The sequence below is a fragment of the Phoenix dactylifera genome, chromosome 15, assembly GCF_051530095.1.
Source record: "Phoenix dactylifera cultivar Ajwa chromosome 15, Ajwa_hap1_PhDact_Kaust_v1.1, whole genome shotgun sequence".
NCBI lineage: Eukaryota > Viridiplantae > Streptophyta > Magnoliopsida > Arecales > Arecaceae > Phoenix > Phoenix dactylifera.
Genome location: NC_143204.1, coordinates 14439178 through 14465963, shown reverse-complemented (window position 1 = coordinate 14465963; position 26786 = coordinate 14439178). Strand labels below are relative to the sequence as shown.

At 38.5% G+C, this 26786-nt stretch overlaps 2 protein-coding genes and 1 non-coding gene across 5 annotated transcripts; 2 read left to right on the top strand and 1 right to left on the bottom strand.

Moving 5' to 3' along the window:
- Positions 1 to 1219: 1219 nt before the first annotated feature.
- Positions 1220 to 21120, top strand: LOC103718583 (uncharacterized). Of its 2 annotated transcripts, XM_008807474.6 has the most exons (10): positions 1220 to 1427; positions 2036 to 2116; positions 6355 to 6472; positions 6588 to 6682; positions 10997 to 11068; positions 12490 to 12804; positions 12932 to 13040; positions 17175 to 17358; positions 18029 to 18116; positions 20356 to 21120. In XM_008807474.6, exons 1-9 carry the CDS (start codon positions 1404 to 1406, stop codon positions 18114 to 18116), a joined length of 1086 nt encoding a protein of 361 aa, XP_008805696.1. In that variant the 5' UTR covers positions 1220 to 1403; the 3' UTR covers positions 20356 to 21120. The 2 variants fall into 2 exon arrangements, with proteins under 2 accessions (XP_008805696.1, XP_088567851.1); XM_088711725.2 differs by lacking the exon at positions 20356 to 21120 and having other exon boundaries at positions 17983 to 18111.
- On the top strand, positions 18026 to 26707 carry LOC103718593 (uncharacterized). 2 transcript variants are annotated; one of them, XM_089927585.1, is made up of 7 exons: positions 18035 to 18112; positions 20356 to 20435; positions 25069 to 25368; positions 25469 to 25723; positions 25839 to 25904; positions 26003 to 26068; positions 26204 to 26707. In XM_089927585.1, the coding sequence occupies exons 1-7, from the start codon at positions 18103 to 18105 to the stop codon at positions 26297 to 26299; spliced, it is 873 nt and encodes a 290-aa protein (XP_089783711.1). In that variant the 5' UTR covers positions 18035 to 18102; the 3' UTR covers positions 26300 to 26707. The 2 variants fall into 2 exon arrangements, with proteins under 2 accessions (XP_008805706.4, XP_089783711.1); XM_008807484.5 differs by lacking the exon at positions 20356 to 20435 and having other exon boundaries at positions 18026 to 18112.
- On the bottom strand, positions 23885 to 23988 carry LOC113463492 (U6 spliceosomal RNA). The gene has a single exon (XR_003387804.2). It is a non-coding gene; the product is annotated as a U6 spliceosomal RNA (small nuclear RNA).
- Positions 26708 to 26786: the final 79 nt, after the last annotated feature.

Sequence of the window (26786 nt, the reverse complement as noted above, 5' to 3'; positions counted from 1 at the left end):
ATTTGATTTGACTCGATCCGATTTTCTATTAGATTGGCTCTGGGTCCAACATTAGGATCCAAATAAGAAACCGAATTGGATCGGAGTTACTCACGATCCGATCCGATCCGATCCAACCTATTTGCACCCCAATATGCGCGGGGGCTTAGGTTGGGATGTAAATCCAACGGTCCGCAACGCACCATTCGGTTTTGGTACTCAAACCGGCAACTAAGCACTCACATCGCTGATGTTTGGCCGTTAGAGCGGCATGTACAGCTTACCAGGTTTGGTTGGCCAGAAATGGTCGTATTTTTGGTGATATCAGTCTGTCCCCGTGGTTTGTGATGGAGCGGGCTCGGGCGCAGGCAGCGGAGTTCCTCCATGTAGACTCAGACTTTGGACCTATGATAGCTCGGGACATCTGGGGCCCCCACTCTGCTTCGGCAGCTCCTCATGTGGTGTTTTTCACCTGGGAGCCCCCACCCCCGAGCTTCCTCAAGGTCAATTTTGATGCCTCAGTCCAGGATGGTGGCAGGAGGGGAGGTGCTGGGTTTGTCATCAGGGGCCCGGATTCCTGCTTGGTGGCAGCAGGAGGCTGTCAAATCTTCGACATCTCAGTTCCAGGGGCAGAGCTGCGGGCAGCTTGGATGGGGTTGCGATATGCGCGATCCGTTTTGCGGGCGAGCTCCATCATCCTGGAGGGAGACTCGGCCACTGTGATCAGTTGGGTCCGGAAGGGCCCGTATAGCGATAGGGCAGTTCACCCACTGCTCCGGGATATATGGTTGATGGTGAGGGAGGGAGTACTCTTTCGAGTTGGGCATGTATATCGGGAGGCCAATGGTGCGGCAGACTGGGTGGCGGCGTTTGCTGCGTGCCACTCAGGCGGCTCACTATGGGTCGGTGAGGGTGATTTACCTGGTCCTATCCGGGAGATTTTGTATGCTGACTCTTCTAGGTGCATTCGTACCCGAATAGTATGAATCATCGGTTTTAGCAAAAAAAAAAAAAAAAAGCACTCACATCGCTCGAGAAACCACGGCCGTCCAATGAAAAACGAACGACCGTAGTTCCAAGCCCTCGACCCCCAACAAAACCATTTCGGCTGACACCAAACATGGGGACCACAGGTCTTACCCTCACGATCTCCAATCAACGGCTCCGGTTTCACCCTTTCGTTGCTTGAAAATCGACGCACCGATTGCCTTCGTTAATAAATAAACTTATTTTTAATGCTCTGTTTTTATCGCGAAATGCCACTCTCCTCTCTGAGTCCCTAACCTCTACTCTCCTCCTCAGATCTCTCTTCCTCTCTCTCTCTCCCAACCCTTCCTTCTCGAGTTAATATATATCTCCGGTCCCTGGTCGATTCCCTCAGCCCCAATTTTGGATTGCTCGTCTCGAGATCTTTGGTAGAAGCGATGGTTGTTTGCAAATGCCGCAAGGTATTCCCGATCCAATTCCTTTAGCTATCTTCTTCCCTACCTCTAGTATTAGATTCGATTTTAATTAAGCATTTTCTCATTCTGAAATTATTAATGGGTTGCGGAGAATTGGGAAAGAGATTTCGTTCATTCAAAGAAATCTATTACTATGCAGGGGTTGGATGAATTATGGCTGTTCTGTATTGAAATCGATGGTTTTGTTTTGTTGTAATCGTGATCAATTGGTTCGTTGTTGATTGGAAGCTGTTTTACTGGATTTGGTTCCAATTCTGTTTTCCAATGGTTGAAATCAGCCAGTTTTGTAAGAATTGATTTAGTTAGGGTGTCCATTCAGGTAATCTACAATGTGGTAGTCGTGTTTGAGAAAAGGATTAGTGGAGAAGTTTGGGTTTTTAGGGGATTTAGATTGGCTGGTTATTTATTTTTTCTCTGATAAAAGAGAAACCCATGGATCTGTGTAGTAACGTCTGGTATTACATACATGGTCCTTAATTTGAAGCATGGGATGATTAGTTGTGCTTAACGTTTTTCATAGTTTCATTTGATATCTGATCCTTTTTTTTTCTTATTGTTTTTTGGATCACTACAAGTGGAGTTTTTGGTTTCAGGCGACCAGGCTGTATTGCTTTGTTCATAAGGTGCCTGTTTGCGGGGAATGCATCTGTTTTCCAGAACACCAAATCTGTGTGGTAACCATCTGGACTTCTGTCATAATATGCTCATAGACACATTTTTTTTTATTCTAGTATATGATGATTGCAAGGGAAAAATGGTACATCTGGACTTATGGTTCATGAACAAAATCATCACACCCTGGATAATATTCAGCTACAAATGAAAAGTTGCCATTCCATATAAGATAATTATATTTATGAAAGTAATCAAGCATGTAAATTGGTCAGTTTACTCAACTCACTTGATTTACCATGATTTTATGGATGAAACATCATGAACAGGATGTTTGATGTCTGAATGTTGAAGCATGCAAATGTATTTTGCATGTCCCTGTTATTCTCTATATTGGTCAATACGAATTTTCACAATGCATGTATCGTATGAGTTCTTGGTTCAAGTATAGCTGATGTCATTGTTTTATTTTTTATAAATCAGAATCAGACTAGTGCATTTGATATTTGTTTCTTCTCTTCTAATACTGTTATGTCAATACATTTATGATGGCTTTAAGAATGTTTGAGAAGGGAAAGCAAGTACAATATACAAAGAAAATGAAAAGATGATAACATAACAGATATAACTATAAGAGATTCCTATGCATTGCAGTTTCTAATTGTTAAACACCACTACTGCTAGGTAATGTTTCAACATTTTTTTTTTGTTGATTTTATCCATTCTACTGTATAACCAAAACTTTGATGGGAAGTGAATTTATGATGCTCTGTTCCTTTGTGTTTCCATGTTTCTGTGGTAGCATGCATTGCATGTGCCATACTCTAGTCTGCACTAACATAAATATTCTGGATGGTTGCTTCAAATTCAGAATAAGATCTAGTCATTAGTCTTCACATCTACAAGGTATCATGGAGCCATTATGAAGCGTCCTTTTAGTCATACTTACCTCCCACTACTGCCACCTGAGGTTATTGAGGTTGCATTCTTTATTCTTGATCAACGCACACTTGAAGCAGAGACTTTATTCTGGTCTTGTTCAAATAGTTATTCACAGCTAGTGCTGGAGCAAGTATTTTTTTTCTCATTTTCTTTTCTTTTGGTGGTAGGGGGGGCAATTACTACTGATAATCGAGAAACAAAGTTTCTATTTGAATTAGTTATCTCAAACCAACTAGAAGAACCCTGTTAGAAAAGTGTCCATACAGTATGACATGGAGTTGATTGACATAATGCTTGTTTTTTTTGTTTACATTTATAGAAAAATTGTACAAAATGCACATTTTACAAATATTATGATTATGTATTGAAGTGTATCCTCTTCAAAATTCATGATTATGGGTTTTAAACAGCTTCAGACTAATGCATGTAGCAGCCCGTCGTGGTATTAGAAGAAAAAAAAATTCGGTTTTTTGGATAAAATAAAGGCATCTTAGAAGCCTGAAAGGCACGAAAGCATTAAGGAGCATATTTCTAACCCATTATGGGGTTTGGAAGTGGGCATAGCAATACTTCAAAGTCCTTCAAAATCATTAAGCTCTGTACAGCACATAACATGCATAGGCAACTAGCCAACTGCCCACACTTTGTCATGCTCGAAACTTCTCTGTTCTAGTAACGAACGGAATACTTTTCTTCAAATTGTGAGTTATCTCTTGACCCATGTTTTCTGTTCTCTCTTTGATAGATTTCTCCCAGATATGGAATCATTTTTGCATAAGTGAAATCATTTTCTCATAAACCTACCCTACATATGCTTTAATGGAGGGTTCACAAGAGAAGCTATAATATCAAAAGGAAATTCGTGTTTTAATCCAATAGTTTGTTGCATCAATAGTGAACAGAAGACTCACTACAACAGCCCGGTTTCATCTCCCTTGTGCTTTTTAACTATTTTCTAGATGGGCATATTCTTTATGATTTTGATAGATGAAAAAACTTATATTCTTGTTTTGAAATTTTCACATTGGAGTAGTGCTAAAAGAAAGAAAAAGGATAGATGATAAATAAAATGAAACAAGAAAAAGGAAAAAGCCTTACCCAAGTTGTTGGAGAAACTATTTAGTATTATTTCTCCTCCTCCTCTTCTTCCTTAATCTCCTCTTTCTCCTTTTCTTCTCTTCCACTTGGATTTTCATAGGATCTAAGGTTGGCAACAAAAACCTTCTTGAGAATATAGTTTCGTACTCAAGAAGTTGGGATCCATGGAGTTAGATAATAGGAAAATAAGTGTACAAGTTCAATGTTTCTCACTAAACCCCAATAGAAGTGTTCAATTCAAAGTCGGTGGTACTTTTTCGAACTGTCTAGATTGAGGTGTACCAAGCCATACTGGAGGCCGGTCTGGACGGTTCTAGCCTTCAGATTAAGAAACCAGCAAGGGAGGGGGTGTGGGAGAAGGAAAGAGAAGAAAAGAGAGAGAGGGAGGAAGGAGGAAGGGGGGAGAGGCCGACGGAGTGCAAAAGAGGCGGAGGGAGTGGGGAGGAACGGCTTTCAAAGCCCTCTCTCCTCCGTGTTGCCGGAACACAGTTCGAAACAGGGACTTCGACCCCTTTTATATTTTTATGAATTTTTTAAAGAAAAGTCGGCAGCCACTTCCTCTCTCTCCCTCTCCCTCCCTCCCTTCCTCTCTCTTTTCCTCTCTTTCCTTCTCCCTCTCCCTCTCCCGCTGCCTCTCTCTCTTTGTTGCCCTCTCCCGCTGCCTCCCTCCCTCCCTTCCACTCTCCCTCCTTCCCTCTCTCTCTCTTTTCCTCTCTCTCCTTCTCCCTCTCCCCCTCCCTTGCCGGTTTCCAGTCGATTCATGCGGGAATGGCCCGACACGGTATCATACCATACTATATTACCAGCCTTTTGGCACAGGTGCCGGTTCCAGTACTGCGAATCTTGGCTCAATTGATCATAATCATGCCTCTAGGTATGGATGATGATTATTTACTCTTTTTTTTATTTTTCTTTGATCTAGTAAAAAGCAACTAACCTACAGGTAATGATGAATCCCATAATTATAAAGAGCAGTTTTATCATCTAACCTCATGAGGTGGAGGAAAGAAAAAACTGGGAGAGCACAAAAGGATTTGCCAAACCATAGTTGATATATGTTGAAGCATTTTGGGCTTGGGGGAATTCTAGAAGAGCTTGTGAATATAAGATATTTGGCATCCAACTAAAAAAGTTTAGAGTCAGATGTGTATCAAAATTAGATACATGTGAGACACTTGGGTTCTTATTAAGTTCTTTGGTTGCAGCTTCTAAAGATTGGTGGAGAGTTAGACTCTTCCAACAATGATTTTGACCCTCTGTTTTCATTGTTAGAAGTGAGTATTTGTTCTTTTAGAGGGGTGTAGATATTGAAATAGCTTTGCTAAATGTTTTTTCCTTATATCCTTAAGTTAATTGAGAAATTTGGGTGAGAAACTTGTATGTGAAAGCACCTTACCTTAATATACATTTTCTTTTATGAATAACAATTTTTTGAATATCTAAACAAACAATGTCTAAACATATAACTGTTTATATTTTGTTTATGTATAATTTAGTTAAATTACATATTATCCTATGATCCCGGTATCTCCTTTTTTTCCCCTCTTGCCAGTTTAAACACTTGGATATGCATCCGAATTATATTCTCATGTCGATATCCATGCCACACTGACCGATATGGCCATTTCAAAAAAAAATTGTAGTAGTTCCCATTAACATTTTATACCAGTCCCATATTCAAGTGGGAACATTAGTCGTGCTACAAAAATGTTGATCCTAAGTTCCTTGTTCTTAACTACCATTGCCATTGAAAATCATTTCTTGCTCGAACTTACAAGTGCCTAAAATGCACCAATCAGCTTTATCCTTTGGAGGTAAATTATCTCATAAGCACCTTCTATTGATTATCATGATTATGTGAATATCTTGATACCAGCATCCAAGCATGACAACTTGATATTCCCCTTTCCCTTTTTTGTAACTTTAAATTTTTCACCTTGCATCTTTTCACAGGATTTTGTTCATTCTCCTTATAATTAGTCAACTTTAAATTCCCCTTTCCCTTGCTTTTGTAATGATTAATTTTTTGCTTGCATCTTTTCCCAGGATGCTGTTCATTCTCTTTATTATTTGTATTGGCACATCATTATGCACGTGTAACATGTATAGATGCAACTTGGATATGTGTATAAACATATCTACAGTTACATATACATAAAACCGATGTGATAGTTTTGTTGCAGTGCAATAGCATAAAACAATTTCTTATTAGTGTTCTATGACTGGACAGGATCACACTTAGTTTTCTCGATCATTTTAGGTAAAAAAATACTCTGATTGGGTAATTGATGGAGAGTATGATTGGCCTCCTACATGCTCTTTCTGTAATGCTGCGCTTGAAGCTGGAAGTGATCAGACGACTCGATTGGGTTGTTTGCGTATGTCATACTTTACCTGTACATTTATATTTTTAGTTTTCTGGAAAGTTGTGTTACTACAAAATATTGACAAAATATTGTAAACCTAAAAAGCTTTCTCTTTTGCTCATCTCAGATCTTATGCACACAAAATGTTTGGTGTCTCATATCCAAAGCTATCCACCACAAACTATGCCAGCAGGATATGTCTGTCCTGCATGTTCTTCATCTGTAAGATGCACTGGGAGAATCTTTGCATAACTTTGTCTTGTTTGTACTACATTTTACTTTTCTCTTGGCTATTAGTAGTTCAATAGTATTTTTTTACAACTTGAATGGACAAAGTAAAAAAAGAAAGAAAATGCATTTTGTTCCACAATCCACACAATTTGAGCTTTTTTTGGTTGTTTTGGAGGCAGGGGGGGGGGGGAGTGTGGGAGCAGGTAATAAGTTGGCTTATGTGGAAAATTCGGGTCAGCTGGTATAATGCTATATCATTACATCATTTGGGAATATCTTTTCTGAATTGGTATCCAAATGCCTGAAAACCTTAAACCATTGTTGAGATGTCTATTTTTAAGGTCAGCTATGTCTTACCTATACAGATCAAAACCTAAGATATACACTAGGTAAAATATAAGAAAAAGGACAGAAAATGCTCTGTCATAAAATATTAAAAATTAGAAAAAGAGCTATAGAAACTTTATAGGTTTACAAGCATTTCCTCATAAGGTTCAATGTACTACTAAAATTCTTATTTGTTTTAGTTGATTCAAAAATTAAATAAGGAGGACAATTTTTTAATCCAAATTTATTATGAGGTAGAAAACTTGGTAGCAAAACTGTAAACATGCCACAGGTAATGAATACAGTATTCATCATATATATATTATCTTTTAATAATAGTATTATGCACAGGTATCAGTGTGGTATAATTTGTTGACACGTTTCATTTTTGTTTGCCAACATTTGTTGAAATGTGAGTATAAGATTAGCTACTGCCAAAGGCTTTTGCATCACCATATTTGCTTCCCTTAGGGCTTGAAGTCATCAGATTTGCTTGCTGTATCCCCACTATTAATTGAGAAATTATATACACCATCTAATAGAGCCATTATCATGATGACCAAGAGCATCATCGTCGTCGTCATTATTGTCTTCTCCTTGTTTCTAAATTTGTTTATGGCGAGGTTTTATGTTTCAGGTGAAATCTATCCGTTCAGCTGAAACTGATCTGAGACCGAACCAAAATTGACCCCCAGTTCCAGGTTTTGGTTAGTTTTGGCCAAACTGACCATTTTTGGTCCCAAAAGTATATGCTTTTCTTTAAGTTTTCTTTTGGCGTTCATATCATATTGGAGCCATTTACTTGTTACTTGAATATAAATGTTTTTTATTTAGAACTTTCAATGTCTTTTTCTTGAATAAAATTAAGGTATAGATAATAAACATGACAGTTTTGCGCTGAGATCTTTGTAAAAGAAAAGCCCTTATTATCATCACTTTAAAGACTAATGTAAACAACTAATACAATTCACCTCATAGGAGTAACATCCTTTTTTATACAAAAATAAATAAAAAATTTTATAACCGTAGCCTTTTTATTTTATAGCCACTTAACCATGAAATAATGAGTAAGGCTGCCTAAATTTAATATATATGTTAGTTATACTGAAAAACGAAAAGTAGTAGGCACTAAAATGCTTAACAATGCCAATAGAATGAATTTTTGACCAATTCATGTTCAAGAAGGGAATTATATACATTCTATATACATAGTAGAAAATACTAGTACCTAAACGAATTTCACTTATATGCAATATTAACTTAAGCCTCAAATTGTTAAAAGTACACATTTAAAGAATATATGGAGCAAAACATATTCTAAAATGTTATCCAATAGCTTTTCCTGTCATCTTTATTTTCTTCTCCTTTTCATTTTTGTGTTTTTTTTTGGGGGAGGGGGGGGGGGGGGGGGGGGGGGGGGCTAAATCTCTAAAACTTGGAGTGAAACTTCCGACACCACCAAAATTGCCGAAACTAAAACTCCACAAGCCTAATTGAAATCGAAAATGAAACTGAGTTTTCAAACCTTGGTCTATGGTTGTTACCAAGACTCTGCCTACTTGCAGTCCATCTCCAATATTGGGATCAAGTGCCACTATTCTACCATTAGCACAGCATTGCTATCACACCATTATCAATATTTTCCTTACGTTGTGATTCTTTGACATTTTACTTATGTAATCCAAGTTGACTATTCCTTGACCTGATACTTCAACACTCATCTTCATGTTCTTAGCTTCACTAGACCTACACCAAGTGTCTTATTTGTTAATAATCGATATTGTTCGAGTATTCATTATCTTGTCCATTTAAAAGTAGGTGCTTCTTCATTGCTAGTCCGGTCATCTACAGGGATATGTTTCCCAAGATGAAAATTGGGCCAATGGGCTTCTTGATAATACACAGCAGTTTACAACAGGTTCACAACTAATGTCATGTGGACAATGTGATGCATTGATTTTAAAAAATTTAAACACAGATAGCCAGCTAAAAATACTACCCTTATTTGTTCTGGTCCTGATGTTAGGGTCTCTACACTATGATAGTTACAGGGTAGGCTGCTCGGCCTTGAGTTTCTCCAGGAATCCTTCTCCTCCAAGTTTCATTATTGACAAGCATAGGCATCACAATACTAGATACTATTATTCTAACTAGTGTCAGCCTAGGCTTAGGCAGCACAGGGAGGGACCTGTTTAGATTTCTATTCTGGACTGGGTTGGGGTATTTGGTGTGTTAGGCCGATGGATTCTGACCCCTTTTTTCTTTTGGTGCTCAAATGCCTTAGTTACAGCTTACAAGTTTCACTAAAATTTGATTCTATGTTTCTATTTTTTCATTAAGCATTTATCATTTCACTTTTGGTAGAGTTGCTTGTTGTTCTTGGTAACTAGGATTATTGTTCATTTCTCTTATCAATTAATGCTATTGGAATTTTTGAATACTTAGAGGTCAACATGTCACAATACACTTAACTAGATCCTTAAATAAATGTAAAAAATGTTTCCCTTTTACCTAGTTTTGGTCAAATTTATTTTGATAGTTCCTAAAGTTTGTAGTTATATTCCCTTTTAATATGATCCTCCTAGGCATCCACTTATGAGCCACGTTTTCTCTAGGCACTATGCAGGTTCCATGGCTGCCCAGATACTACAACCACCTTTTAAAACATTATTAAATTGAACTCATCCTCATTGTTGCTATCATTTTGTTGAAGCTGCTGTTCCTATCACAGAACAGTTTTTGCTTGTTATCCATCAACTTTTCATTTATGGCATCCCATTTTTCATTCCGCTTCATCTGCTTTTATCTGCGAACATGATACTTGATCTTTTATCTGATTTTAGGATGAATACTGGGACTTGAATTCAGTTATCTGTTGCTTTCATCTAAGTGATTTTTAGGCTAGTGGCCAGCATACATCCTTGTCACAATTATTTGTACTAACGGTCATAGGTTGGATTGTCCTTAATACATGTGCAATTTGCCTTCCATGTCATACCTTATCGTGATGATGGACCATATGACGTACAAGTTATTTTTTGGAAAAATAGAAAAGACTTATGTAATCAGTAGAAAGCAAAACTTATGTATTCTTGTATTCAAGTTATGCCATATCGTACCGAATCGAGCGGTACAGAACGTATCATACCAGTTTGGTATCCTATGTGGTACGGGGGGAGTACCAACATTTGATACGCTAAACCGGCCCCCGTACTGAGCGTATCGACACAGTAACCGGGTGGCACCTATATGAGGCTGGGTACCAAGATGGGGCGTACGTTGCTTGTATTTGAGAGAGCAAATATGAACAGGTATTATTTGAAAGAGATGCACATGAGCCAAAATACTAGTTTTACATATGCATATCATGACTAGCTTCATTAGATTATATTCTTATCTATAAAAATAAAAAAAAAAATTAAGGACATGGTTTATGGATTAGCTGAAGATGAAGTTGATTAATGAGAATGCTTGATGTACGTCCTTTTATTCTGTATGTTAATGGGAACATTTATAGTATTGATACCATACGTTTATCATTATCATGCCTCTACTCTTGAGTATACCCTTCAAAGTTTAAACCCTTGTCTTTTTCCACTAAGTTTTGTATATCATGTAATTTTGAACCCTTCTAGTAATTCCTTGTCTGCACTATACTTAAAATTGTCACATTTGAAATAAACATTAGAAGATTTTGTTTTAGAAACTTAGAATTATTATCATATGACTGGAAAATGATGTACTCAAAAGCACTAGGTGTCTTATGATATTTTTTCCTTAGTATATACATCTTGAGTTGAGGATGGAAACCTTTGCCAACTCCTTTGACCATTTGGAGGGAAGAATGCTTTTTACAGCAGAGTATAATATTGATCCCTTTCAACTGTCAACTATGAAATTATTCTACTTTTATATAAGTCTGTCCTGAAAATCAATGCATGAATTTGTCTGATATCAAGTAGCACTTTGTTGTTGCAGATATGGCCTCCTACAAGCATTAAAGATACAGGATCTCGCCTCTACTCAAAACTCAAGGAAGCAATAATCCAGGTAAGACCATTATAATCGTCTTTCTTTAGTTATCAGTATATTACTGTTTTCTTTCTCTACCATTACTTTATCTTACAAAATCTCATGACTGTATTTCTAACTTTACAAACTTTTCCCCATCTATATGTGTTGGCTTCATAATCTGTTGATTCCACTCATCAACATAGGCGATCATTGATTAAATAATATATGCTAGTTGACATCAGTAAATGAGTATACTCTTTAATGACATGATACATTCAGCTTACTAGTGGCTATCTATGCATAATGGCATATAATTGTCCTAGTTTTTCTTTTCTTTTAATAATTCTCGCCAGTTGACGGCTGGCTAGTAGTGGCAGTGAAATTATATTGTTTATTTCCAGACATGCCTAACCACATAAACTAGTGCCAATTTGCTCTTTATAAACATTAACATGTGGGATCATGCTGAATATTTGATTTGTTGGATATTCTTAAAGTTTGTTCCTTGAAGTAAATTTTGAATATCATATTCAAGAATTCTAGATTTGAGGTTTTATTTCCAGTAAACATTTTGGTGCCCTATTTATCTCCCTTGCAAGTTCAATCTTATTCCAAGCCTTCCAGGTATCTAGCCGTTTGGATATCATATCAAGCTTCCAGAAGCTACATATAGCATAAGTCTGGCTGTCCGACTCCATGTACCAGAACTAGTCCTTTTAGATTTCAATTTTGGGCTTCAAGACTTCGGATCTAGTTCCCTATGTGATATAGCTTCTTTGGGTATTCCTTTTAGCATGCAGAAGTTCTCAAGGACATGAGATCTGTTTCCTGCCCTTTTCATTAAGAAGCAGTGATTGTCTACTTCGTGATCCCTTTTCTTTTTTGTTTTCTAGAGCATTGATGTTAAGTAGTAATTCACCAGCTTACACATGAAAGATTGTTTTGGAATTTTATTTATTATAAATTAGATTAATGGAATTGTTAATCAGCTTTCTGAACTAAATGCAAATTTTTCAACTGCACCATTTCTATCCCATGTATAGTGCATGGAATTTATACTAGTAACTGCTACAGCAACCGAAGATCAACCTACTGTTTTTTGTATTTTACGAGGTAGGGAAATTTTAGGTTCAATATTCTGAAAGAAAATGAAGCTAGACAAAGCTTTAATATGATTATATATCAGGCACTATTTTTTCTTGCTGTTTAAGATAATATATTAGAAAAATGATCAAAGCAGTACTTGAGCTACATTTATCTAAATCTTATTGTCCTTTCCATTGAATATTGATTGAGCATGTGTTTGTTTCCTCGTGGAGTTTTAGTTATGCTAATAATCTTGGACTTCAAGCCAATGCTTAGCGTATTTTAGTTGCTGTGACTCTAAGCTGTACTAGGGTCAAGACATTTTGCAGTCAACTCAGTAACAGTTGTTTGGACTCTTGAATGTATTGCAGAGTGGCTTGGAGAAAAATATATTTGGAAGTCACCTTGTTTCATTGCCTGCAGCGGAGAGTCGTGTTCCTCCTCCTGCTTTTGCTTCAGATCCGCTTATGCATGTATCTGGTGTTGAAGATAGAGATAAACGTAGTGCAGATTCATTTACCAAAGAAGGAAAACACTCAGATGAAGTATACTCATCTGCTGATGGAAAGGGTTCTACCAAACTTTCAGAACCGGAGATTATTGAAATAGATGGTCCTAGTTCTTTAGGAAACCAATATAAGCCAGACCAAGAGCCTAACTTCATGAAAAGTGCAAGCCCCAAGGGTGTAAGTGATATCTGAGCCAATAATCAGCCCGCTTTAGTACTATTAGTGTGAAATTTAATTCATAGACCGTGCATTCACGCAACCGTTAATGGTGCTTGATATGATCTTGTCTTTTAACATCATGCAGCCTGGTGCTACCACAAGAAAGGGGACTTACCATGTTGAGAGACAAAATTCAGAAATATCATATTATGCTGATGATGAAGATGGAACACATAAAAAGTACACAAGAAGGGGTAAGTTATATGTCAAAAAGCTGTTTCCCTAATCATATTTTCTCTCTAGTAAAGTATTTGATGTGCCCTTGACTTGACTCAATAAGGTTCAGTTGTCTTAATGTTATTAACATGGACATTAAGCCTTATTTCGTCTATATTGGATTGGAGCTATTAATTTTATTTCCTCATTATTTCCTAATAATAACTAAAATACAAGGATTTAAAGATCAGTGGGTCAGTACGGTATAGTTGGTACTATAGTGTTCCAATGCCAAAAAATTGGTATCTAAAGGTGCTAGGATGCGGAAACCATCCATATCGGTATGTCATACTAGTCAGTTTATACTAGTGTATACCAATGGTATTGTACCAACATTACAAGTTATTGTTAGCCATCCCATCCCGAACTGAACCAATGAGGAACCGAGACGGTTCGCCCTGTTGGCTTGGAACGGTTGGATTAAATCCTCTCATGAGTCCAACTATTCAATTAAGGCCCAATTTGGTTAATAAAGGCACCCTCCATCTCAGTAAAAAGTCTTACTCCCCCCCCCCCCCCCCCCCCCCTCTATCTGTTCAAGAGAAGCCCCTGCTCCCCCTACCCAAGGCATCATGAGCAAGTGTTCTTCTCTATTACTCTTTAGGATTTTCCTCAGCCCTCCCCTTTCCTCCCTCCCTCCCTCCCTCCCTCCCTCCATCCCCCTGTTCTTCTCTCTCTCCCTCTCTCTCTATCGCTTTGCTAGGGTCAGGGTTAGGGTTTAACCCCACCCCTTCCTCCCTCTGCCTCCCCCCACTCTCTGTATTCCTCTCTCCTTTTTTCCCTCTGCTCCTCTCTCTTCCTATTTTCCGTACACCTTGGAATGACATGTTACGGACCTGTATTGTGCTGAGCTGGTCCCTGGCTAGTACACCATTCAGTTCCAATTCGGCGAACCATGTCACTGGTCAATATTGATGGTTTGCATTCTTTTTCTTTAAATCCTACGGTGGTGTCTTGTGCCAAGGCTGTTTTTGTGCAATTGATATTGAAGTCTCTTATCATGTCCATGTGCAGAAATGCAATATTATGAATCTCTGCATATAGGGTTTGGTCCATTCATACCCAACTTGTTTGTATGTATACATTTGGTCATAAATTGGTCTTGAACCTTTGTCATGCCATATGCTATGGCCTTGAATTTGAGGAGGCCTTCCTGGCCTAGGCAAGACCTGATCTGCCTCTTTGTGGACCCATGACCAGTGCAGTTAGGACTTGAGTCCTGCCTAAGCTACACAAGGGATGCTCCCACAGTACCATCCTTTGTGTGGCCAAGGGCTAGATTCTCTGCTTGGGGTGGTATAGAGCTGCCAAGGAGGTCTTTCCTGTTCTTGGCAGGACCCCAGTCCAGCTATGTGCAGACCTTTGTCCGACAATGGGTGGAGACTCTCAAGTCCTGCGCTTGCCAGGTCCATATGATTCCAGTATTTTTGAACCCTCAGGGTGGCCAAGTGCTGGAAGCCCTTCTAGGGTGGTAGGAAACTGCCAAGGAGTTCTTCATCCACTATTATTTTGAGCTGATGTGAACTCATTATGCATATGATATAACAAGATTTAAGGTTGTCCAACATGGGATCCTTTTATATGTTACTAAGGCTTGGTACGATGAAATGAAAAATTCTAGTTCTAAGTGTTTTATCATTATTTCACATTAATTTAGAGACTATTTACTTGTATCTCTCATTTGTAAATAGATGTATGTGTGATTTTATGTGTTTGATCATGTAGGACCCTGATGGTTCTTGTGCATACTAGCTATGGCTTAATAAATGTAATTTTTTTTCCCTAGAGCCTTATTGGATCTAAGGAGTATGGAAGGATTAAATTACAACTATATGCGCACAAAGGGCTTCCATGAATATAAAATCCTTCAGAAATTTATATATATTGTATAATGACTTAATGAGAGAGGGAGAGTTTCCTCCCTGCCACTGCTGTCAAATGCTCCCTTTAGCTATCAGTGCTAGCGAGAGATAGAAGAGACAAGAAAATACTTGCAAGACTCAAGATCCATGGCATGATCCTGGAGCTAGAGAATTATTGGAGCCCCAGCAATGGTCCCTCTAAACAACTTAATTATTTGTTAGTCTTAATCAAGGTTTGCCGTACCAGTACCGGACCCCGTACGGTACCACACTAGCATAGTATCGGTACGGTACGGTACGAATTTTTTTGGCGTACCGAGGATCGATACGTCACCGGTACCTGTACCAATTCCAGACTGGTATGGTATGGTACGTCCGGTACTGTTCGGTTTGGTACGGTATGGCATACCATGGTCCCAATACGGAGATATATTTTCACTAAGTATGCAGTTGTATGATTTCATACTCATGTGTGGGATGTTATTGTTGTTTTACATTGGTAGTACATATGATTCGGCAATCCGTTGATTAATCCACTGCATGTACACTACTTCCATCTTTAGTTGATGCACTTATTAGTTACTGCATTCATGAAAAGCAAAGACTGTTGTGATGTTTGTGAAACTTGTCATCAACAAAGATTTGATGCTTAATTGGTAGATAATTGGAAACTTTATATCCATGAAGTAGAAAACTTAATGTGGTGCAAATGTGGTTGATTATGTCTATAATATGTTAAAAACACTTTTATCTTGTAAGTTATACTGCCTTTGTTTGTGTTTGTGTGCACACGCATTTGTGTGAGAGAGAGGAGTGGATTTATTAACCATGTACATATCGAAAAAGAAAACTTTGCAAATTGCTATATAAATACTTGACTATTACATAAACAAGGTTTTACATGCAATTGGATGTGTCACAGTGAACTCTGTCCAAGCCCCTTCCACTTTTTTTTTACAAAATAATTCTCTGTTGTAGTGGTTACACCTGGACACTTGAGATCCATGAAAAGCATGCTGGTGAGATCTAGTGAGATGACCAATATGGTAGTGACACCATGCTCCTCATTCACATGAGAGGGTCAAAGCCGAGGAGCACGAGAAGACCAACAAGATGCACAATTTGGCATCCCCAATGATGCTGAGTTCCAGATCATGTTGGGGATCATCGGTGACAACCTCAAGATGAATCCAAAAAAGTGCACCAATATGAAGGAGAGGCTTGTTGCCGTCTCTAAGAAAACGAACACTAGCATCAAGAAAAGGAGGTCGCGCGGGGCGAGCGGGCGCGGTGGGGGGTTGGGAGTGGGGTGTGGTGTGGTGGGGGTGGGTGAGGCGGGCGCAAGAGTTGGCGATGGATGAGACCATGGTGTTGATGTTGGAGTGGGAGTCCTGCCAAAGGGAAGGGGTGGCGGGTAAGGAAGAGCTTGAGCTCTGGCAGAGGTTGGGCTTGGCAAGGTTTGATGGTGTTGTTGCTGGCGAGCTCAGAGGCCTTAATCTTGTGGAGGATGAGGAAGACATGCTGAGAGATCACGAAGAGGTTCTTGTGGTTGCTGGTGGTAAAGAGGAAGGAGGCTAAGGCATGGAGGGTGAAGCGGTTAGAGTAATGGAGACAAGCATGAGGAGATGGAGGCAAAGGAATAGGGCAAGGCATGGCAGGAGCGGGCAGTGCCATCGCCATTCTTGATGGAGGTGGAGCCCATGGGGGCAGAGGAGACGAGGGGTAAGCTTGGGTGATGATAAGACTCATTGGGATCTTGTTTACTTTTTTTTTCTTTTTTTGATTGCTGTCCTATTGAGGATGGCGTAGATTGTGTCCAGAGTTGAAAGATGAGATGCGCTCTTCACAACTCGAAGATGGGGGCTAGACGATTGGCTGGATGATCATTCAGGATCAACGGAGGGAGTATTTTCATCATCTGGGACGATGCACTAATGGCATTGTGTGGTGGACCGGCCGCAAGATCATATTTGATTAATCAGCTAACTTAAAGGACCTAACTAAAAATTTTTAAACTTTAGGGCATTGGTGTGCAACTTGGGGGATGCCGGGGGGGGGTCAAGGTGTAATTTTTCCTTTTTTGGGTGATCTGAAACAGAATCTTGATGATCTTGCATAGATGGAATAATTTACTGAATCAGCATATATTAGCATGCAAGTAGAATATATGGTTAATTTACTGTAAGCTATATCATGTTACATCTGGAATATGTGGAACCCGATGAAAAGTGCTGGTATTTTGAATTGCAGGTCCTTTCCGTCATAAGTTTTTGAGGATGTTGCTACCTTTCTGGTCTAATGCATTACCAACTCTACCAGTGACTGCACCACCACGCAAAGATCTAACTAATACAAATGATGTTCTAGAAGGACGTGTGCGACAAAGATCATCAAGGATGGACCCAAGGAAAATCTTACTTGTGATGGCGATCATGTAATGTTCTAGATTCTTTTAATATTCAAATCTATTCTTCATTTATTGGCTGTTATTGAGCACAAAACCTTGATCTGGCATTGTAGTTGAAAATTTTGCTGCTATGATCATGCAATAGCCTTCATACTAGATGAACATTTGAGCTTGTCCAGATTATATTGCTGCTCTCTATTCATTTTCACATGTTATGTTAGTCAACATAAAACCAGCATTCCATTCTTGAATTCATATATTGCAATCACAACTTGCAGGATATCGTTTGCTTCGTAGTTTAATATGTCTATTTTCCAGTATTTCTGGTTTGGTCTGTTTTCATGTTCCAGTAGGAGCTCTCTCTTCATATATAACCACATTCATATGCTTGCTGGTTCATGCAGATTTATCAAAGTGCATAACATGGTCCAGGCTGCTTTCTTGTCGATGCAATCATTTATTATTTTATGACTTGTTTGCTTAAATGCATATTGGTGCTTGTTCGCATAAATGCATAGTGGCATCTTGTGCTAACAAGTAGCCCAAACATGGCTTGACGGTTATAGTTAAGGTTCTTTAGTTTCATGCTGGAGTATCAATTTTTCATCCAGCACAAGTTTCTTCCTCCCTGACGGTGATTATTGTAGGCAGAAACCAATGCAAAGAAGCTTAATATGAAATCTGTGCGGATCTGCAGGGCATGTTTGGCAACAATGGGCATCCTGTACTATCGATTGGCACAGCGCAGTCTTGGTGAAGAAGTGCCAGAAGATGAACCTCAGTAGGTACTGTTTAGCCTTTTCCCATGCTAGTTCATAAAGTTTCTGGTTTCTGGGCCTTTGTTCCAGCCCATTTCCCTTCTGTGAATTTCTTGAGGCATAGCAAACATAAAGCCGCCAAACTGCTCCTTAGAGAGTGGTTAAATGTTGATTACCAGTGATGTTCAAAGAACCTTTGCTTTCTAAATTATTCTCTCTTCATTTTAACCATCTCCCTCCCTTGGAAACCATGTACAACTTTTGGATACATGTTGTTATCTTTTTGTTGATAGCCCAATCTCTTGTGCTCCTAGGATGGTTTGTGTTATGTCTTCCTTTGTTGCGATTCCCATCACAAATATGCAGACAATGCTAGCTATGCTTTCCTTGCTGTTTGAGATGCCATCAACTCAATCTAAAACATATTTTTGCCAAAATCTGTTTTTTTCCTTAAGGTTTTTGAGAAGGTCTATAGCAGATGTGATGTAAGTTCTCGTTGGATTAGTCCATTCTCTCTTGGATATTTGCACTTTATTCTCAAGTGGGGTTCAGAGCCAGGTTCTTTGTTTGAAACAAAGTGACCATGGTGACTTGAGTAATGTGGAGATGGTTATGGATTTGCCATTAACAGGCGGTACTCAATGTTTGTGGTTGCTGATTATCTATGTAAAGTTAAAAAAGAATGTCTTTCATACTTGTGCATATTGATGTTCCTAAAAGTGCTCTCTTCCACATTGAGTGTTGAAGCTGATGATGTTTGGAGTGCAGTTGACTTAGTGGGTATGGGGAAATAAGTAGTCAACTAGTAATATTTTTTGTATTTAACTTAGCCCTCTGTTGAAATGGTTTTTCCATCTATTTAAATATTCTTCAATTGGGGATTGTGTTTGTGAGTTAAGGGAGAAACCATGAATCCAACTGACAAATGTTTCTATTCTTCATCAAGGCAGCTGACTTCGGTAGGTGTGGGGAAAAGAATCCAAATAGTCAGCTTTTTTTTTCTTTTTTTTTTTTGTGGTTTGACTTGCACATATTCTTCCCTGTCCATGGTTTCTCCATCAATTTAACTTCTATGTAATGTGGGGATTATTGGTTCGATTAAGCACCTTCTTATTCATTTGAATCTTAGTGTTAAGGCATAAATTCAACTGCTGAGTGCTCCTATTATTCAACTATTGAAGCATTGCCAAGTTATGTGTTTGTGATGTAGTTGACTTGTTGGGTATTAGAAAATAAAGCCTCATAGTCAACTAGTGATATTATGTTTTGTTTGACTTGCACTTTTTCTTCCATGGCATGGTACCTCTATTTGTTTAACTGTTCTTCGATGTGGAATTTATTGGTCAAGTTCAAACATCCATTTGTTTATAATATGAATTAAGGGAGAGCCATAGACCCAGGTTGCAATAGTGGCCAGCATCTCAGATAGTATTTCATGTCAGATTAAGCTTGTGTCCCCCCATTTTCTGTTGGTTGCTTCCGGTAAACCCTACACAGCTTTCGTCCTTGTTTGCAGGACACAAACTAGCATCTGAATCAGGTAATGCAGACACTCTTAAATGGGCATCAGGATCTACACTTATTTGTAAGAGATTCTTCTACATCTTGTGCAGGCATTTCTGAATCCTAATGAGGTGACAGTGGTATATATAAGGATCATAGTTTTTTGAGTGTACATGGTTCACTAAATTGTTTGTAATAGTTAAGCTTGATTATTTCTAATATTTAATGTTTGATGACATGAGTCCTTTTCATTTGAGATCATTTAGTACAGATGATACACCATTCTAGTTTCCTTCAGGGCTCCTTGGGGCTCTTTCATATCTACAGTCGGAAAGATAGATCACCTTCAGCACATTACTAATATCTAGCACATGTTGCTTACATAGATCAGACAGATATTTGGAGTATATAGGGACCCCAGGCTACAGGTGGGAAATCTATGAGTGTAGATTTTGACCTATTTACTGTAGCTTTTACGTAAATTTGAGATCCTTTGACTTTGAGGCACGCATTCCATATTTGCTGTTGATGCATCAGAGTGCCTTTTTTTTTTTCTAGCATGGTATTAGATGTGGATGAATTTATTGAGGATGTCTAAAAGGTTAGACAAATAGAGTGTAGTATTACTTTAGTCTGCATGCCAAGTAAATACGAAAAATTATTAGGTGGATCAGGTTCACTGTGGATTTAAGATGAAATTATTTTGATGAAATTATTTTATTTAGGTCTACGGTAGATCTGATCCATCTAATAATTTTTTCAGTTAACATCCGTCGCCACACCATCTCACACGTGTGCAGCTTATCCCACAAGGTCGAGGTCCCAACGTGTGGTGGAATAGAGGTATCAAAGTTTTTTCTTCCATCAGGTTTGGCTACTTAAGTGATGTCCAAAGCCTAAAAAAAGCCCAAGTTTAAACAGTTTTAAGACAATCCTTCCATCTAAAAGCTTAAAATATTGTCCCTCGTCCCTCGTCCCAAATTCAGAGGAAACCCCATATAACCCCATGTAGATACGGACATGAAGATCTATGTACTTTCTGACCATATCATCCCACCATAAGATGCATATTTTTTAAATTATCTTTTACTATATATAATAATCTAATAATATGTCCCATGAGCAGGCATCAAGTGATTGCCCATCTGTTTGAAAAGCTTTCTCGCATGCATGAAATTAATAAAATAAGCGAATCATTTTGGCCTTAGAAAAAGACAGGAGGCAGCTCTGATATTTTTTATTGACTCGTGTGATCTCTAGGTTACATGGGAATACTCTTGCTGCCCTAACAAGACGTGCAGGGGGGGAAGACCTAGGTGACATTTTGGCCCATGAGACTTTGTTGGGGGAGGCTTCGCTTGTACCAAACAGCTAATAGCCATCTGTTGAGACGTGTCAAAGTCTCTTGGGAGGCAAGATTGGATGGATGGAATTAAGACATACTGGATTAGAACAGGTCGAGACAGACAAATCTGCAAGAATTAATTTTTTTTAGCATACAAATTAAGTAAATAAAAAAAATGAAAAATTAAATGTCACCATCTTGCATGACATTAAACAAATTAAAAGTTTAAAATATGGAATGCAATAAACTAAATTTTTAATAATAATAAGAATGACAAATAAAATTATTGTTTTTTAGAAAATCAAATATTTCTTAAATGAAAAAAATAAACAAATGAAAAATGAACATCTAAGCATGTATGTGTAGCATTTCACTTGATTAATCTTTCTCAGAAATGATCATAATACTTTCTTCTCCGCTCAAGATCAACCTTGTTTTATAGCAAAAATATAAAAGAATGAAACATTCGCATGGCCCTAAAAATTCAACGGGTTGTGATGCTTACAAATCAAAAATCAAGATCGCAGATCCAACACTTCCGAAACTCAAAAATCAATATACGTCACTTAACATCAGGATCAGCAGATTAAATTGAAGAAAGAAAAGAATTGAAGCAATCGATACCAGAGGGAGAGGCCTATTAGTTTCAGCATCAAGGGCGGTGACAGTGGCAACACTCTTAAAGACAATAGTGTCTTTCTCCTAAATAAACATGAGAGCACACAAAGGCTAGATCAGAGCTTGGCAATGGGTGTGAGAGATTGCGAGAACGATACCGAGTTGGTATGCATACAATTAGGGTTTGAGAAGGGAGTGAATGAGCAGCAGACTAAGGAATTGAATCATTCATATATGATGCAAACTAGGAAGGGTTGATTGGCCAATGGCTTATATGTAATCAGGTCAGGTTCTTGTACCTACCTTGGATCCATTACAGGTTTCGATTTCAACCAAATTGTGAGCAATGCAATAATCTTGTTGAATTTATTAAAAAAAAAAAATCTTTTTCAATCATTGATGAGTCTATCAAATTACCACGCGGTGTTAACTATTTATAAAAATTTTTTGACTTATTCTTGATTGTGGTGTTTTTGCCACTCATTTAGGAAGATGCTTCCTGGCAAATCATCATTTGGTCTTAGAGACCCAATGAATCAATCGAGTATATGTAGCACTAAGTGATCTATGATCTTATAGTTTCTTGGTCCAAAGTTGGTAGAAAGCCCCAATATTAAGAAGTGGCGTCCCACCAGGTGACAGCTCTCAAATCTTACTCCAAACCTCCACCAAGAGTCGTGCTAGCCGGCCAGAATCGTCAGAGTAGACCCTCTCTAACGTAAAATTATAAACGAGGGACAACCTCTAATCCATATATCTAATCTATTTGAACAATACTAGTTGGTGCCTAATATTGTGGAGCAAAAACCTCTCTTCCAAACAGGTGGATTGGTAAGCTCATAGAAATTGGTGTGATGCAAGGGGCTGATTGAATATAAAATTGCCAAGCCAATATTGATTATGTCCAAGAAACTTTTTGGTGTGCCTTGAAGCATCTCCAATCTAATATATCAGATTGTCAAATGTTGGTGTTTCTAATCCTATGCTATCAAACTCATTTAGCTCTTAAACTCAAGGATTTTGGTTTTTGTTTATTAAAGACAAGATCTTCATATCTAATCCCAGCACTTAATCTTCATTAAATATATGAAGCATCTGAGATGCATGAATTAGAGTACTAACAAAATGTAAACAATCTTCACTGGCATCTCTTATCTTAATGTATTATTATGCTATCCAAATAAGGCCTTCTAACACTTATAGGATCAAAATTTGTTTTTTAAAATATATATATATATTGTAAAAAATATATTGCATCCAAATAACATCTTCTTGGGTGTCTTTTTTTTTGTGTAAAGTTCTAGGTTGTTACATCATGGGTAGAAGGATTTGTTAGAGGACGAAAATGGTGGTAAAATAATTATCAGAATCGAAAACCCAGTTGTAAACTTAGCATGAATCTTGGTGTTATCTCAGGATCATCAAAATCTAGTTTGTAATCTTTTTTGTATCTCGAGTGACTTAATTAGATATTAATAACTAGTTGCATGTCTCGCAACTCGCTTTGAGAGGTGATATGTGCAATGAAAGATGACTCCGTAACAAAAAAAAAAAAAATTTAGTTAACGGAACGCCCTAATAAGATTAAGTGACAACCATGATGAGTTAACGGATTTGCAGGTGAAAGTAATCAAGTTGCAAACCTGGTCATGATGTCCATAGAGCTTATAGCCATAATTAAGTTCTTCATTGATGCAAGCTGCCCCCACACTTTTCATTTTTTAAAAATAATAATATCAGCCATAGGCCATAACAAAATGACTTAAATCAGTGCTTGTATCCACTGGGTTATAGATGGGGCTCCATTATTACTGATGAACATCCCTTTGATTAAGTTAGAAATAGATCTGTCATCCCAAACAATGTTATGTTACCCTTCTTTGACCTTTGAATCCACCAACTAGCCTTGTCTCATGGTAGTTGTATCATAGACATAGTATAGGAACGAATTCTCCTTCATCAGAGACTTTCTACGGGCCCTATCTATTAAATGAAGTGACAAAAATGTCCTTCCAATTCAATTTTGCTTGCTCGGTGAAAAACATTGGTAGCCTTTTTTTTTTCTTGAGACAAATTGCTACTATCTCTACAAATAGAAGCAAGGGGTATGAAGACTACTACTTCGAGCTGAAGATGGTGAGAAATTCTTGTTTTACTATTAGAAAAACAACCTCTTCCCTAACAACTAGACTTGGCACAAACAAAACATAGTATATAGCCTTTCACATTGGACTAGTGTTTTACATTGTACAAGTCCAAAGTAGCACTCATGGCACTTTCCTACATTCATTTTAGCAGAAGATTGACCCTGCAAAATAATGAATTAACTCAAAACTCGGAACAATTCTTCGATCTGTACATGTCATCCTTGCGCAGGGGCCATGCCAATCTTCTCTGTATTGTTCCAATTTTATCAAATGTCTTTGAAGAGACACGGGATAGAGTTAAACACAAAACTTCCATAGAGTGATCTCCCAAGTTACTAAATCTTCTTCCAAGCTAACAAAAAGGACTCACATGTAATTCACTAAGTGCTGACAAATTGTTTGCAACTGGCCCAAACCATGACATCCCAATAACTTTGTGAGCCCGAGAAAGAAATAGTGGTTAGGTATTAAAACAATTTCCAGAACCCCACCCCACGTTCCTGCATGCCTCTTCTCTCTCCTCTTCTCCTCCTTTCTTTATTCCCACAAAATTTCTTCCCTGGTTTCATTCAATTCCTTGGCAACGCTCCCCACGTTCTCCCAATTGCCAGATCACACACTTCTCACACTCCCTCTCGCCTCCCCCTCCTTCCTATACTTAAGCCTCTCTTAATCATAAGCTTATGGCCTTTCAATCATTAGCTTTAGACCCTTGGACCCATTATAGAATCCCATTGAATGCATACTTCACAGAATCTTAGATAAGCCATTGTGTTATTCTCCTGAGAAGACTCCCAGTTTTTAAATCCTTCCACTGCCTGCCTGAACTTAGCCTTCTCTGAGCTGTATTGCCCCCTTGGTGACAATTAAAATATGCTTATGATCGATGATCAAACAATTTAGCTGGTGCTGGCGAGACAATGAAACCAGCATATAAATACAGTTTCAACTTGCTAAGCCTCACCAATCCATTCTCACAGTGATCATACAACCAAAGTCCTTCCTTTCTATCACCACCCAAGTTTGTAACTCCACAATGGAGCCTGAAGTAGTGGCCTTCGAAGCAAGTTGGAACTCATTTGATGCAGCAATATCGGCTGAAGAGTCTGAGATAATTGCCCACCTGCTAGGTGTTCAGCAATCTCCTTATGAGCTTGATCAAGACATGAGCATCGCAATGCCACCGATATTTTGGCCTGACCATGGTGCTGATCTATATAATTGTTCAGACTTCGAAACTAATAACAATCCATACTATTTGTCTCAAGGGACAAGTAGTAGTACTACTAGTACTAGTAGTTTCTCTCTTCCCCTTGATAACAATGGAGGCTGCTGCTTCATCAGTGATTCTAATGCTGTTCCACAGATCAGCAATAGCTCCACCTCGATGGATTTTAGCATCGGGGAAGAGAAAATTATTGGGCGATCCCTTCCAGCTGTTTCATATCATCAATTCAGTGAGCCAGTTTGTGCGACCGAGGAGACAAGCAGTGATGAATTCAGAAGCACAAGGGAGAAATCATCAGTGCCTGCTGTTCCTCTCCATCAGACCTCACAAGCCATGAAGAAAAAGTTTCATGCAGGTGATGCTGAGCAGCCCATGACGAATGAGAAAGGTGGCACCTCTATTGAAAGTCCTAAGAAGAAGGCCCGGGCCTGGGCACCGGTGAGTATGCAACTCCTCTTTAGCTACGTGCCAACATATTGCCTAGTTTCTATTGGTGCAAGTTCTAGACATCATGATCAAGAGATTGAACATGTATTAGGTACCTAAGAAGGTGAAGAAGGCTCAGTCTAAGAAGGCCAAGATTGTTAGTAGTGGCAATGAGGAAGAGAATAGTGCTGACTTAGATGTGCAGAACTCCAGCTGCTGCAGCTCAGAGGAGGATTCAAATGCCTCCCAGGAGCTAAATGGAGGAGGCGGCGCAAGCTCTAACTCCAAAGGAGGAACTCTGAGTCCAGGTGGGAAAAGAAAAACCAGTCGGGGGTCGACAACCGATCCCCAAAGCCTCTATGCAAGGGTAAGTACTTGATCTGAATTGGCCAAAGGCCTTCATTTTGAATCCTAAGAGTGCAGTGTTGCTGCTGCCACCTTTTCGGGGTTCTGATCTTATTGCCATTTCAATAATTTCACAGAGGAGGAGAGAGAGAATCAATGAGAGATTAAGGATTCTGCAGAACTTGGTTCCCAATGGGACCAAAGTAAGTTTTGGTTACTGCATCAATCCTGCTTTGCTCCAAAAACTTTCAGAGTGAAAATGTTCGATATCTAATGAGTCTAAATTGGCATAATCTTGTAGGTAGACATTAGCACAATGCTTGAAGAAACAGTTCAATATGTAAAGTTTCTACAGCTCCAAATTAAGGTGAGGATTCTCTGAGTCGTGTTATTGGAAAAACACAATATAATAGTCAAAAAAAAAAGTCCAAACTACTAAGACAATATAGGTTGATATAATAAGATATCTGAATGTAATTATGTTGGCGATTTCTCTGTGCAGCTTCTGAGCTCGGATGAGCTGTGGATGTACGCTCCAATCGCTTACAATGGGATTAACATTGGACTTGACCTAAAGATTTCTCCATCTCAACAGTAAGATCTAAATGGACTCGGACATGGAGACTGCACCAACACTAACACCCAAACAGAATGATGCTGGATCTGTGATGTTCACAAGTCTTTATTTATATCTTTGTTTTTTCATAAATTCATTGCATGGAAACGGTTTATCTAAATAAGCTATTCTGCCATTCGAGGACTCAAACTTAATGATCACCTTGATCAGATCTCATGTTCTTCTCAACTCTTCTTGTGTATGTTCACTGTGAAGCAGATGACGAGATTGTTAGATTCTTTGTTCAGTTGTAACTTGGTTTGTCAGTGGGATTGGGCCGATTTGGGTTTGATCATCATTTCTTATCCAGTACAAAGCCGCCTGTAAGAAATAGGCTATACAATGGGGGTTATCCCTCTCTTAAATACTCATAGATAGCATTTGATTGAATGTGCGAGGACTCGTATGGGTGTGTATTTAGTCCCACATCAATTATTCACCGAGAAGATCTTGGATACTTATACAGGAA

Bases quoted from the DNA above. Each gene is read 5' to 3' on its own strand.
- LOC103718583 (XM_008807474.6), top strand. From the start codon at position 1,404: ATGGTTGTTTGCAAATGCCGCAAG. The intron at 2,117-6,354 runs GTAACCATCTGG...CGATCATTTTAG, and splicing joins CAGAACACCAAATCTGTGTG to GTAAAAAAATACTCTGATTG. The intron at 12,805-12,931 runs GTAAGTGATATC...AACATCATGCAG, and splicing joins AAAGTGCAAGCCCCAAGGGT to CCTGGTGCTACCACAAGAAA.
- LOC103718593 (XM_089927585.1), top strand. The intron at 25,905-26,002 runs GTAAGTTTTGGT...ATAATCTTGTAG, and splicing joins TGGTTCCCAATGGGACCAAA to GTAGACATTAGCACAATGCT. The intron at 26,069-26,203 runs GTGAGGATTCTC...TTCTCTGTGCAG, and splicing joins TTCTACAGCTCCAAATTAAG to CTTCTGAGCTCGGATGAGCT.